The 14,753-nt window shown below is 38.4% G+C and overlaps 1 protein-coding gene across 1 annotated transcript in view; it reads left to right on the top strand.

Annotated features, from left to right (window-relative positions):
* The window catches only part of LOC141801069 (transmembrane protein 65-like), a 53,351-nt gene that overhangs the window by 17,580 nt on the left and 21,018 nt on the right, over window positions 1-14,753 (top strand). The window contains exons 3-5 of the mRNA XM_074683966.1: window positions 3,065-3,109; window positions 10,423-10,490; window positions 12,061-12,115. Of these exons, the coding sequence (XP_074540067.1) occupies window positions 3,065-3,109; window positions 10,423-10,490; window positions 12,061-12,115 (168 nt within the window). The remainder of the gene's footprint in view (window positions 1-3,064; window positions 3,110-10,422; window positions 10,491-12,060; window positions 12,116-14,753) is intronic.

The following is a 14,753-nucleotide window of genomic DNA, read 5'->3' on the forward strand; positions in this document are numbered from 1 at the left end:
ATCCCTGTGAATGTGTCTGCAGTATTTTAACTAGAGGGCTGATGAAAGAAGCAGCTTTGAGGGGAACAATTGTCTCTTGTTGTTTTGTCGGCAACATGAGATGCTGGTTGAACTGAGGACTGGAGAAGTGAGCTGGTAACGTGACACCGAGTCCTGATAGGAAAGGAGGAAGTGAGGGATGGAAATGTGTGGGTTTAGCAGACACGATGGAAAAAGAGAACATAATTTCATTTTTTTCTTTGTGGTGTGAAATGCTTCATTTGAGCTTTAAAGAATGTTTTAGTATCTATAAAGTGATAATAATTATAAAAATCTATGTAAAAGAGGAAAAAGCTCTTTCTGTGTGTGTGTGTTTGTGTGTGTGTGTGTGTGTGTGTGTGTGTGTGTGTGTGTGTGTGTGTGTGTGTGTGTGTGTGTGTGTGTGAGTACTCACATATCTACCTGGGATCACCTGAGTTGGTTCACATTTCTTGGCTCGGTACATGCTGACATACATTACCAGAATATGTTCTCTCAGCATTCTTGCTTATCATTTACCTGTGTTAAATACTTGATTCTGATTGGTCAAAAAACTTCACAAGAGTTCCTGAACAGCAAAGCTAAAGACAACCTCATCATGTCGCACATATTAATCTGCAGAATGGAGTAATGGCATATCTAACCGTATTTCACCTCCTTCTGTTTACAGTAGTGATAAAATGATCAATTCTGCCTATCGATTCAATTCTTTATCAATTCCCTTATCAATTCCTTCATTTTTGAGTGAATATATATGTAATTGGTCACTGGATCTGAATATCTCTCAGCGTAAATATAAAGAAATAAGTAAAAATTGCACGTCATGAAATGATGACATGTGTTGATGTACAGTTTTAAAATATGTTATTGACTCAAGTCAGCCATCTAGTGTCTCAAAGTGGTAATAGCACTAGTATTAATCTAAGTTGTTTGGAACCTTGCCGTAGCTGTAAAGCCAACCATGAGCCTAACTTTTCTTTCATTTGCTTGAAAGTTTTTGACATTTGGAGTTCTCAGTATTGTTTAAACTGTGATATGTTTCTGTGATGGAAGTTAGTTCGAAAGTTATATCTATGTATGCTAACCGCTAGCGTATCAATGCTATTACCGTATACATTAGCATCAAGCTAGCGCTATTTTGTTTATTATGAATGTATTGAAAAGGAATCTCCTGTGAGAGAGTAATGTAGATCCGTTTGTGTTCAGTTCGTCAGTAAAACTTCAAGCTAGAAATCCTTAAACAGGGTTTTCTTGGGAAATGTTTTCTAACTGCCAAGCTAAGAAAGCTGTGGCAGACTAGTCACATAAGGTCCTGTAGCTCTGGCATAGTGTAAAGCATCGATAAGAGAATCATTAGGCACAAAGGCTAACGATATTGATGAACTGAAGCATTTCTTATCGATTTTTAAACAGGAACTGGTTTTCAATTTCCCAACCCTAGTCTACAGTGTGGAAAAATGTAGACAACGCTGAGGAAATTTGCATTATTACTCAAAGTTCAGTGGAAGAGATATAGATCATTGGTCAATGGCTAACCAGCCACCAGCAGAAAAAGGAAGTAAAAAGACAGCAAGAAACACTGAAGGATGTTTTAAATACAAAAACTGAGTGAAAGAGACACAGATCAAATTTAAGAAACCAATCAACCACAAACCAACATAAGGAATGACATTTGTCAGTGTTACAGAAGTGGCTGAGTGAAAAGAAATTACCAGCTGAAGGTAACAGGGAAGAGAGCTTTATGCAGGTGATGCTTTTACTTTCTGTTTCTGTTTATAATGCCAAATAAAATGGCTTTAACTTAGCTGTGAACAAAAATGTTAAGTCAACTTTTGCAACAGAAATGCTACCAACTTTTCACACTGAGGGTCTTTTTATAACAACATAGATAAATCATTTTTAAATCAGAAGAATCATCTTCAAAATGATACCCAGTGTCAGACAGTAGTATTTTAAGTTGGTAGCCAGATAATGAGCCAGATAATGAGCCAACCCAAACAGACCCCGTCTTGGTTGGTTTATTATGACAGTCTTCTGTTTGCAAGTAAGAAAGCATGTGTGTGTGTGTGTGTGTGTGTGTGTGTGTGTGTGTGTGTGTGTGTGTGTGTGTGTGTGTGTGTGTGTGTGTGTGTGTGTGTCTGTGTGTCTGTGTGTCTGTGGACTAACAGGGTGTGAAACAGATTCTGGAGCGTTCCTCATTAAGAAGCAGAGTCTGTTGCCTCCTTGCTTACAGTCCAGACCTGATATAACACTTGTTACTGACGGAGCAGACTTCATTATGTGGTCTAACATTTTCATTGACCTCTGCAAAACAAATCTAATTTCAAACAAATGGCAAAGGAAAGAGTTCTGTCTTCGGTGAAATTGCCTTTTCTTTTGAAGCAGGCTCTTGATTTACATCACAGAACTCTGAGTGTTTGGTTAATGTGGCACGTCCAGGCTGACAGTGTGTGAGACGGTCTACCTTCCAATACAGGAGGATGTTACAGATCCTTATCTTTATGGTTTCTTCATAACTTTAGTGAGGAGTTTAGAAAAGTTAGGGCAAGTCTCAGGAGTGTGTTTTCTTTCTAAATAATGTTATGTCAAACTGTGTTATCCATTCAAATTTGTTGATATGTAGGCAGGAAATAAGTGTCTGTCACCTCTTCTTTTTCCACACATACACTGCAATCATAATCAGTGCACTGCAGGCCTCCTCTGGGGCTCGACTGGCAGCCGAATTATAATTTCCTAACATCACTTTTGTCCTCATCCTTTTCTTCCCCGAGGGAGTTTGCTCCAGAGGAGACAATCTTTTCTCCTCTTCCCCTCTTACTGACACTCCTTCATCACTCATGACACATCGCTAAAATGTTTTCTTCCTCCCTCCCTTCCTCCTTCTTTCTTCCCTCTTCTCTCTGAATCCAAAAGGTCGTGACTGATAGGCTTTGCCATTTGAAGCCATCTGACATTTATCATGACTTTTTGCTTCCATTGAAAAGCAGGCCACAGGAGATGCAGATGATTTGGCAACTGAATTTTGTCTTCTACTCTTTTTTTTCAGGGCAGCTGGAAATTGCACCACCCACTGCAGCACAGTTAAGATACGGTAAGAGGCCAAATTCTCTGTAATTAAAATGGATATTTTGGAATAACTGTGAGCATCTTTATTTAATTCATTTATAAGGGTGCTTGAAATTTGCACATTGATTTAAATGTGATGGTAGCTTGTACTGACATCCCTCATTAAATTCCAATTAACTGAGAAGATTAATGAGGATCAGTTTTTATTGCCACAGGTTGTGGTTAATCAATAGTTTCTCTAAAGTCTCCGAAGGAAAGGTAAATGTTCTGCATGTAAACTGGGAAGATGTTTCATATGCGTTTCCTGTTTGCAGTCTTAAAACAGAAGCAAAAGACAGAAAACACCCAAAGGCCTTATTTAAGGCCCTGTTTACAGGACAACGTTTCATCTGAAAATGTTAAAACGTAGTGAAAAAAATCTGCGTTTATACGGAAACGCTGAAGGACTGAAAACGCTGTAGTAGGCATGCCAGGCCTGTAGGTGGTTCTATAACTGTCTTGTCCAGAAGCCGCTTTTGGGAGATCTCCACCGAAGTAGAGTTGATCCGGTCATCTGGTGAAATGGGGAATACTAAGTTAAAAAGTGGAGCAACAGATGCACATTTTGTTGCAAGACAGTCAGCAGATTCAGCAGATTTAGCAGCACAAGCACAACATGGTAGTTCGTGACGATCGTAACAACTGTCCTGTTGTCCTGTTGTATGTACTTGTGCGAGGCGGAGTGTGACGTCATCGTTTCCACTGAAAACACCGGCGTACTGTTTACACAGCAACGGTGTCGACAGCGTTTCAGAAAAATCCCACTCTAGAGGCCGTTTTCAAAAGTTTGCGTTTTAGGTCGGCTGAAACACCGTTTCCATGTACACGCAAGGCTGAAACACAACAAGACTTTTGCGTTTACCCTAAAACAGTTGTTGTGTAAATGGCCCCTAAATGACCCAATACAGACAGTCCAAAGTGCAAAGTATTAAGGTGTAAAGTGAGGGGCATGTCCATCTGGTTGGTGATGATTAAGTGATGCACAATGTGGGCAGAGAAAGGATGCAGAGGTTGGATTAGGTTTCTTGATTATTCAAAGTAGGGATGCACTGATCTAACTTTTCTGATTCCGATACCAATTCCAATACCTGGGCTTTGGGTATCAACCGATTTTGATACCAATCCAACACTAGTGTTAAATATTAACCAGCATGCTCTACTGTGGGGTAGGATGATTTGAGTTTAAAAAAAAATGAGTTTAAGAAATTCAGTTAATATTTATTTTAACTATGAAATATTTAAATGTTTACCATCAGAATGTACACAAGTTCTATTTAATTGTAAAATTTTATATCCTGTAGATTGATGATGCAGCAAATATCAAAGAAGGTGTATCGGAGGTAACATTTCCAATCAAGTAGCCAAGAGCACCCGTTAAAAGCCTTGCTACATGAAAAAACGTTGAGCTCAAGCTGGCACCATAAACTCTATAAAACATGGATGCAGTCCCGTAGAAGTCCCCTTGTTGTTTCTGATAGTTTTAAATCTCATCATTGGTTGCTTTGCTCTCATTAGGATGAGGTAAAGAGTGGGATTACAGACCACTACAGGGTGCTCATCTTACTCTCTATCTCACTAGCCACGTATACATGGACCCAAACATTCCGCTCGCATTCGGTTTATTTGCTCAAACGGAAGGAATTTAACCTTTGTATACACCTCATTCCGAAAGAAAAGCGCCAATCCCAATGGACATTTAATCTGTTTCACAGGGGTGGAATATTCCTTTCCCCAAACCGATTGAGGTATCATGTATCCACTCAGACGGAAAGTTGTCAGGGTGTGTTCTTTCAGTGCATGCTCAGATATGACGTAAGACACAACTAGAGACGTTCTTTGATAAATCGCGTGATGATTAGGTTTTTCTGCACATGCCCCATTGACTATTCTGTTTGATTATAGCGGTGCATGTAGACCAGAGATTGGAATATTCCTTTCCATGTATACTTTTGTTTTTGGGAAAGTCATTCAGAAAGATTCCATTCGGAAAGATGAAAAACTCCTCATGTAACCCTGGCTACTGATGCACCCTGAAAATATAGGAATAATACTTCTGAGAATACTTCAGTAACTTCAGACTCTAGACCTGGTTTTTGATGGTCTTAGGAGCAGATGCTTCCTGCTTCCTCAGGATAGCAACACACCATCTTCATCATACAACTGGGACCTGAGTCTTTTGATAGCAAAACAAGTCAGTTAAACATGCGATACTTAGCAATCCCAGGTGGTACAGAGTAGAGGTAGACCGATATGGGTTTTTTGGGGGCCGATGCCGATGCCGATGCTTTCCAAATTTGGGCAGCTGATGCCGATATGCATAGCCGATTTTTCCAATTTGATATTCAGGCCCATTGTTAAATAAATATATATTTATCACACTTTTTTGAAGCAATTTCTGAGCAACTAAAAGGAATCTATTACAACAAGTCGTGTCCAGTCCTCTGAACATTTATTCAGCTTTCAAAACAATGAAATATTTTGTCTGAGTAAACACACAATGTAACAAGCAGTAGTAAACATTCTCACTCTTCCTAAAATGTCAAAAAAAATCTAATCTTATTAATATAATTTGAACAAAAGTATGTAATGTATCCAAGTGGTTCCACAAGTTTGAGGTGCTCATCTTTTTTGTGCCTGATCAAAAATTGGGTCATTTTATACAACGGATCAAAAATCGGCTTTTTAAAAGAAAATACGGCCAATGGCCGATATAGACAAATGTCCAAATATCGGCCGGCCGATATATCGGCCGGCCGATATATCGGTCTACCTCTATTACAGAGTGATGCAAAAGTCATCAGAACTGTCGGACAAATATGTAACATTTTAAAAAGATTATTAAAACTAACTTCTGAGAATAATGAACTCTTGAACTCCAATGATCAAAGTGAGAGGGAACTGTGATGACAGTTGTTTGTGTTTAGGATTTCATATTTGACCCTTGTTCTGTCTGTAAACAAAGAAAATGTTGAAGCAATTGGACGTTTACGCCAGCCAGAGAGTTTTGCCATGGCTTTTTGGGAGCTGCTATGTGGTCAGTTTTTAATACAGTCTATTATACAGCTCATAAACAGGAGACATGTCTTTAGTAGCCTCCACTTAGCTCCGTTTTACTGGACTACTGATGCTACAGTGAATAGCCCTTTGTTATTTTATACCTCAGCACATGCAGACGTCAGCAGATCTGTTTAGTTCTGTGTATAGTTTTATAACCTGCATCGGCTTCAGCTGATGAGGTTTACAGACTGCCTCAGACAATTAAGTGTTTTTAATAGACACAGGGCATGATATTAACTATAATGATTTAAAAAAGATAGAATAACAATATACAGAACAAGCACAGAAACTGATCGAACTGGTGGATATAGATCATTACTTGAATCTGAACTGAGTTAGTAATAGATTTCAATCTTCTCCACATTTTCTGGCAGAGTATTTCTCTCTACAAATTAAAGCTCGGACTTTAACACAAGTGCAACCCACCAGCTCACACTCTGCTAAAAGCTTGTAATGGCACACTTCACCGTGCTGTTCTCATTCTCTGACCTCCCATCTTTCGCCTCCTCTCCTCCTGCTGAGAGGCTGTGAAGCTTGCTGCCAAACAGTTCAGCTCAATGAGTGTTTTACTTTTGATTTTACTCATAGTTCACATATTACACATTTGACCAAGAGATCTTTATATAAAAAAATATCAACAACATCCTCCTCTCTGGTGCTACCGTGTTGTGCTGAAATGCAGTTTTTCCTGCCCTGACTCTTCACCAAAGATAACACAGCTGAATGAATCTTTACTGAAAACATTGACTCAGCTGGCTGTCTCTGGAGACGAAGTGTCAGACTCAGCACCTATGATTTTCCAAGACAGAAAGCATTAAAGCTGCAATGTGTAAAAAGAATTTAAAAGCTCTTGTCCAAACAGGCCTGGTATGAATAAGATATAAAAATCTAAAAAGAATAAAATAATAAAAACTGTGTTACAAATCAAAAAATGCCTGTTTCATTTATACTTTATCCTTTTCATCTGAAACACATTCCCCACATAGTTTCATTACTAATTTGGTGCCTTAGTTTGAAATTAAAAGAGCAAAGGAATCCATTTTTAATTTTCTTTCGCCTCATACTTGATAAAAACATTGGAAGACATTTTGTCCTTGGGGGTTTTAATGCGAAAAGCCAGTTAAATCACTCTGGACCAGAGGGGTCCAGGAGAGATAAGAAGTACGCACTGGGAAATTAAAATTTGGGGATCTTGGTAATTCCTGTCGTAAAAGGTTATCACCTGATTCAGAAAGCAAGAACACACTCTACATGGTACGTGCTTTCCCGGAAAAAAACATCTGAGAGCAAGAATAGTGCGACAAATGTTGAGCTGTCTCTGCTGTGAAGAAGCAAGTTAAAGTTCACTCAAGTGATGGTTCGTGTTGTCTTCAATAACAGACCGAATCAAACCCCAGAATTTAATTCTAAAGGTCTTGGCACTAAGAGGAGGAGTTCTCTTCACAGCACAATCACAGCTGCCCCTGAAGCGTTGAAACAAAGCCTGTGTGAGACGTGAGTGAGTGTTTTGTTTACGGAGGCTCAAACAGGAAGATTGAAGTGTTAATTCAAACTGAGTGAGAGACAAAGAGCCTGAGAGACGAGATTACTGTTTTTCAGCAGCGTTTACATTTTGAGCGAACACAAGTTACTTGAACTAGATTGGACTTTGCTCAAACCTTAATTTACAGCAAACTGAATTTTCCGGAGGCAGTGTGAGACATTTAAATACACTCACAAAGCCATTACAGCCTGCATCTACACTGCAAACACTTCATCTCTTCCAGCATATTAAGTGACAGATCTATCACCGTGTGGGCGAGTGTTTACACTCTGATAGCTTGGTATTTTGTTTCATTTTCAAAAAGGTTGTTGTTGAACAGCCTCTTTAATATTTAAAGACCAAAACCACTTCAGTTCAGAAAAAGATTAAAAAGTTTGGTGATTATCAAAGCAGGACTAAGAGTCTTGACTGTGCTACAGAAATAACACAAAATTGTAAAACAACTAACTTTAAGTATGTATTACTCAACCAATACTTCATGTATTATATGATTAATATTTTTATACACTTTCTTACTTTTGTTTTCTTGTATTGCTGCTGTGACTCCCAAATTTCCCCTCGGGGATAAATAAGATATTTTCTACGGCTTTTGAAATTGACGCGATGTGTTAACACAAATTGCTCTTAACACCACTAATTCATTTGACAGTGATTAATGCAAACGCGTTCTGTGTATGACCCTTGGCTTGGCCTGTAGGTTGGAAAATCAGGAATCAATACAGCACTAACATAACATAACATAGTGGTTGACAAGCAGAAATGACTCATTTCTAAACACAATTCACTTGTGGTCACACTGACCAAACGAGCTGGGCTTTCGGTTCAGAGTGTGCTTAAGCATGGTGCAGTTTGCTAGTGCGACCACGTCCTGAAATACAACTTGCTGGCCAAGCATTCAGGGGCTGCTTAGAGATACATATAGTAGTAGTAGTAGTTGTAGAACTGTGAAGTGTCAAGAGAATTATCTTTTTTTCCGACCAATAGTACTTGTTGGTCTGTTGTGATTGGGGTTGGGAATCGAAAACCGGTTCCTGTTGAGAATCAATAAGAAATGTTTCAATCCATGGATATCGTTAGCCTTTGTGCTTAACGATTCTCTAATCAATTCTTTACCTTGTTGCCGGAGCCCTCGGGCCTCACGTTGACTAGTCTGCTGCAGCTATCTTAGCTTAGCAGTTGGATAACGTTTCCCAGGAAAACTCTGATTCAGGATTTTCAGCTTGAAGTTTTACTGAAGAACTGACTTCATAAAGAAATGTGAATTACTCTCTCTCAGGAGATTCATATTCAGTACATTCAAAATGGTATAAATCACCTTATTTACCAAAATAACAAAACAGCGCAAGCTTGATGCTAACGTATATGTGAAACTGCATTGATATGCTAGCAATTAGCATAAATCAGTATAACTTCAGCTTCAGAATAGAATTTCAACTTTCATCACTGAAACATATCACATCAACTCTTTGTAAAAAATACTGAGAATTTCAAATGTCAAAAGCTTACAGGCAGTTTAAAGGCTCATGGCTGACTTCATAACTACGGAAAGCTTCCAAACAACTTAAACCATTGCTTTAACCACTTTCAAACCCTAGATGGCCTACTTGAATTATTAATATATTACAACACAGTACATCAATGTCATATTGTGAGCAATTTTTACCTGTTTCTGTATAATTATGCCCAGAAATATCCAGACTCAGGGACCAATTACATTTTATTCACTTACAGTATAAACTCAATTAAATGTTGAAACAGAAAACCTGTAAAGCTACTTTTTGTAAGAATTCCCAACAGGAATTGATAAGGGAATCGATAAAGAATCAGATCGATAAGCAGAATCGATAAGGGCATTGGTATTGACAAAATCTTATTAATTCTTATCTCTAGTTGTGATGCATGAGCTCTATCAGTCTGTGTTAAGCTGCCTAAAAAACAGGCTGTTTAGTTTAAAAACTTGAAAACTATCCCTTTATGTTACATTTGGGAAAAAAAGGTGAGATCAATTTGAGATGAATTGCGAGTTAACTATGAACAATCATATGATTAATTGTGATTAAGTATTTAAATCAATTGAAAGCCCTAGTAATTTCTATTTCTATTTCTATTCTATTCTATTCTATATTTTGTATGAACTTATTATGGTTTCACAAATTTAACTTTGCTTCTTATGCCACGTTGGTTGGTTTTCTCATGTGCAAACAGAGTTTCTCTCCTTATAACTCATTAAGTCACATTTTGAGCAGGGGAGGTTGGAAATAAGAGCAAAACAATCTTTATCATTTTTTAGCACCTCTTGTGCCAGTTACACATGGGCACAGTTTAAAAGGTATATTATTACACCAGATAATTTAGGAGTGTTAGCTGGGCTTGGCAAATGTTAGTGACTGAGCTCTCACTGCAGTAATCTTACAAAGTGTTCATATCACATGGTTAGTCTTGATTCTGCTGTTGTTCCTTATATCAAACTTATATCAACGATTTGTAACATGAGCCTCTCTTTATTTTAAGTCTCACCTTACAGTTTCTTTCCAGCACACAACTGCAGAATTATATTTTGTAGCCTTCTGCCTTGAGTTTGTTCCATTTCTGCTTCATAATGCTAAAGTTTGTTCCACAGATTGTTATTAGATAAAAATGTTTTCTATCATCTCTCTGCATTTCCTCTGATTTATTGTTTTCTGTGTTTTTTTCTACAGTTCTGCTTCATAACGCGCTCCCTTTTGTTGGATTTGGATTCCTGGACAACTGCATCATGATCCTTGCTGTAAGTGTGGCACCGTGTGCGGCGCTGTGCCTCTCAGAGGCTCAGAGATTCAGTCAGTGGAGAGAGGATACATTACAGTGTAGGTACTGTTATGATGTACTCTCTGTAGGATGGGAGCATGGATAGAGAAGGATCAGAATCATGTTTTGCTCTGTGTTAGTGTTTGAGGCTGTAAGAGTAAACAGACTGGCCTTTTTATTTTTTATGATTTTATTCTATATTTTGCATTTTGCTGTGCAAAACAGTGTTGTTTAATAAACTCTGTTATGAGAGAGATCGTTTTGGCATTTATTTGGGATACATTATGGTTTTGAAATAATTGAACAACAGAAAAATAATTGTTAGACTAATCGTCCAATTAATCGTTCGATTAATCGTCCAATTAATCGTCCGATTAATCGTTCCATTAATCGTTTTAAAAATAATCGTTGACTCCCAGCCCTAGTTTGAGCGCTCTCTTCTTCTGTTTCAGCACTCTTCTGTGTTTCCCTCGAACTGTAATAATCTATGGCCTCACGGATGCACACTCTTAGTGAAGTCTCTGTGAAGTTGTTTGAATATGAAAACTCAACCTGTTGGATCATCACAAAACTATGAGAGCGATTTGCACTGTACACAGCAGAATTATCGTTGTTATTTATTGATGAATTGTTTTTTTTTCCAATGTCTAAATTTGACTTTCATGCCTGTTTTCAAGGATTGGATAGTAGATAGAGTTAAGTGTAGAGGGGGATGGCAGCAGGAGAAAGCCCTTGAGTTTTAAGACTTTAGCTTCCTAACATGAGGCTCTATTAACTTGGCCAAACTTCCAGCAGAGTTATTTTTGAACACAGAGATGATGTTTTTTTTATTAGAGGCCGTACAAGAATATGTCACCACAAATAGAGAGTGTGCAAAACATATTAAAGAAACAAACAAGAGAGAATGGAAACACACTGTACCGTTGTGATATGAGTAAAAGCAAGCAAATATGAAGATCCTTTTTGCTTATTGAAAAGCAGATCTGAAAAAGCACAGAAGAAGAATCAATAAGTAATCAGACTGTTGGGCTGGAAGCTCGCCGTGGGTTAGATTGTATTTTTTTTACAGTCAGTGACTCTGATGTGAACATTTAGACTATTCCCTTTTATACTTTCAGTCCAGATTCAAACTGATGCTCCCAGCCTCAGGAGCTCACACTTCTGTCCATTTACAGGAGATAAAAGGTCCTTCAGTCAGCCTGTGAACTATCGGCTGAGGGACTGGAAGCTTCCAGAGAATCTCACAAAGCTTTTAATGTTAAAGGAAACTAACGATGACCAGTTAGATCAATTAGTGGGTTTCTGGAAGAAACCTCACTGTAGAGACGTTAGTGTAGAGCAGTTATGACAACGCTCAAAAAAGAGAGCGTGTGTTTGTGTGTGTAAAAAATGTCTTCATTGAATTATTTATCACTGCTTCTCTCTGAGTATCACTGACAAAGAAAACAGATAGGTTTCATATCTGGATACGTCACAGCTAATTTATCTGCAGGCAGTGATTGTCTAAATGCACAGTCCTATAATGTGTGTGTTTGTGTGTGTTTTTCCAGGGCACACAGATTGAGCTATCTATTGGAGTGATCCTCGGCATTTCAACCATGGCTGGTAAGAGAATCTCATAATCCTAATGTGTTTTCAGATAAAAAGAAGCAGTCTGTTATGTTGAAGGCAGGGATGATGGTCTTGCTCCCTTTCCCTTCTGATCTCGACAAGATTCTCATTTCGTTGGATGCCCTTTATAGCCATGGATGTTTTTATGGGGCTGCCCCTGGCCAAAGTGGGGCCCTGAACAGAATTATTATGGTGTGCTGTGTTGCATTTTTTTTCCCACTGCCTCCAAATTGACGCGCCTTATGCTTGTTGTTTTTTCAGTACTCTGGTAGATCCTAGTCTTCTCTGATTGGTCAGAAGTTGATTGATCAATGCAGTGACTGGTGTGGTGTCAAAAGACAGGACAGGTCACCTCCATTCTCCAAATCATGATTTTCCAGGTCCTATTTAGTTATTTATTTATTTTTTGATGATTCCCTCATGGACTGAGTGCAGGCTATAAAATATGTATTAAGGTTCACACTGCAAGTGTGGCTCTCTGTTTTCTTGTCATCAGACTGTTCGAGTGTTTTATTAGAGACAACTCCTAACTTTGATGAAACACAAACACGCATTTCATTGTCATTTCAGAGGCAGGAGGAGGAATTGTCTCATAATGAAGATTTAATGAAAAACTCACGATCTGACCCCTGCTGTGACTCTCATTCTCAAAACCAACCCATTGTGTTGATATCAGGGAGTAGAAAGCGAGAGGGGGGAGTGACACTGGCTGGCCCACATAATGATAATTTCATAAAAATGCTAATAAAGTTCTCAGGCGAGTAAATGAGTTTACTAAAATCCACTTAGCTCTAAGAGGCACATTAGCATGCTGATGTTATCACTGTTCATATTAAGTGTATCTGTTACAAACACTTATTGTGTTATATTACTCTGAAGGGAGGTGCAGAAGCATATTAACAAGAGCACACTGATGTTAGGTTGGTGAATTTTGACTTCTTCTATTTAAATACACTATTTTTCGGTTATAAAATCAACTGAGGCTGCCTTTTCTGATCGTTTTTATCTTCAAATAGATTCAAAGACACACCAACATCACTAGCTACGGTTACATGAGGAGTTTTTCATCTTTCCAAATGGAATCTTTCTGAATGACTTTTCTGAAAACAATAGTATACATGGAAAGGAATATTCCAATCTCTGGTCTACATGCCCTGCTATAATCAAACAGAATAGGCAATGGGGCAGAAAAACGTAAACATTACGTGATTTATCAAAGAACGTCTCCAGTTGCGTCTTACGTCATATCTGAGCATGCGCTGAAAGAAAGCACCCTGACAACTTTCCATTTGAGTGGATACATGATACCTCAATCGGTTTGGGGAAAGGAATATTCCATCCCTTTGAAACCGATTAAATGTCCATTCGGATTGGCACTTTTCTTTTAGAATGAGGTGTATACAAAGGTTAAATTATTTCCATTTGAGCAAATAAACCGAATGCAAGCCGAATATTTGGGTCCATATATACGTGGCTAGTGAGTCCTTAAACAGTAAAGAATCAAACTGATTAATTGAACTCCATTGCCATAGTTTCACTGATGAAAATATTTTTATTTCATTTGTGATCTTTGCTGTGTTAAGTTCTCTTCTTTTCCTGGTAGAGACTGTTTTAATTGAGCTCATGTCAAATAGGTGCTGTAGAGCGATGTGTCAAAGAGAGCCGGAGTTGTGAAATTGCTGTTTTAAAAAAAGAAGAGGCAGACGGCTCAAACCTTTGACTCTCGAGAAGAGCTGGAGAGTTATGGATAATTGGTGCAGACTGAATGGAGATCTTTCAGAGATGAGCGGTAGATAGGAGGCATTTGAACCCTAGTCTGGTGTTTCTAAATGTGTCAGAAAAGCTTTTGACTTGTTCCTGCTTTTGTAGATCTTCAATTCAAGCTGGTTTTCAACTCAAAAATATACATATGATCCTCACTTGGTCTTTGTAAGCTTTTGGAATTTTGATGAAGCCAGAAGGGATATTTCTAGCCTGCAAGGATTTATAGAGATGAAAGATAAATCTACCAATTTACAGGTGGTTTGACTGACAGGTCCTCCAGCCTTTAGTTAAAGATGTGCAAACTGAACACCATCCTCAAAGCCACAGTCGAGCACCAAGAAAGGGGGTTTTGCTCTCTCCTCAGCCCTGTTTCTCTCCTTTTATTTCACAGCAGTGATATTGTTCTTTGTTCCTGTGACAGCGAGAACACTTGGAGGTCTGTAAATCAAGGGGCTGAAGGTATCTTAACAGTACAAAGTGATTTAGCACCAGCTTCAGCTCAGCAGACAAGTCTACCCATCACAGATTTTCTGTAGGAGAATGAGGCTCGGCTGGCTCTGTGAAGCTGGACTCCTGCTGGGTCAGTCTAACAATACAACGAAAACTGAGGTAATGGAGTAAAATCTCTGAATAGGATTACATCAATTAAGCTCTAATTCTGAGAAGATAAGCTCAACAAATCCCCCACTTTGTTTGAAATTGAGTGGTGCTTTTCTGTAGTTCTTATACGCCTGAACACTTCTGTGAGATTCTAACACTTGTGTCGCAGTAACATGTTTTTATTTTACTAATAAACATGAAAATATCTGAATTAAACTACCTTGTTAGCTTTTTGAATTCCTCTTCTTGGTCTCAGCTTTAACAAAAG

Source organism: Halichoeres trimaculatus, unplaced genomic scaffold (genome assembly GCF_033239565.1).
Source record: "Halichoeres trimaculatus isolate MK-OKI-2021-1 unplaced genomic scaffold, fHalTri1.1 fHalTri1_scaffold_12, whole genome shotgun sequence".
NCBI classification, from domain to species: Eukaryota; Metazoa; Chordata; class Actinopteri; order Labriformes; family Labridae; genus Halichoeres; species Halichoeres trimaculatus.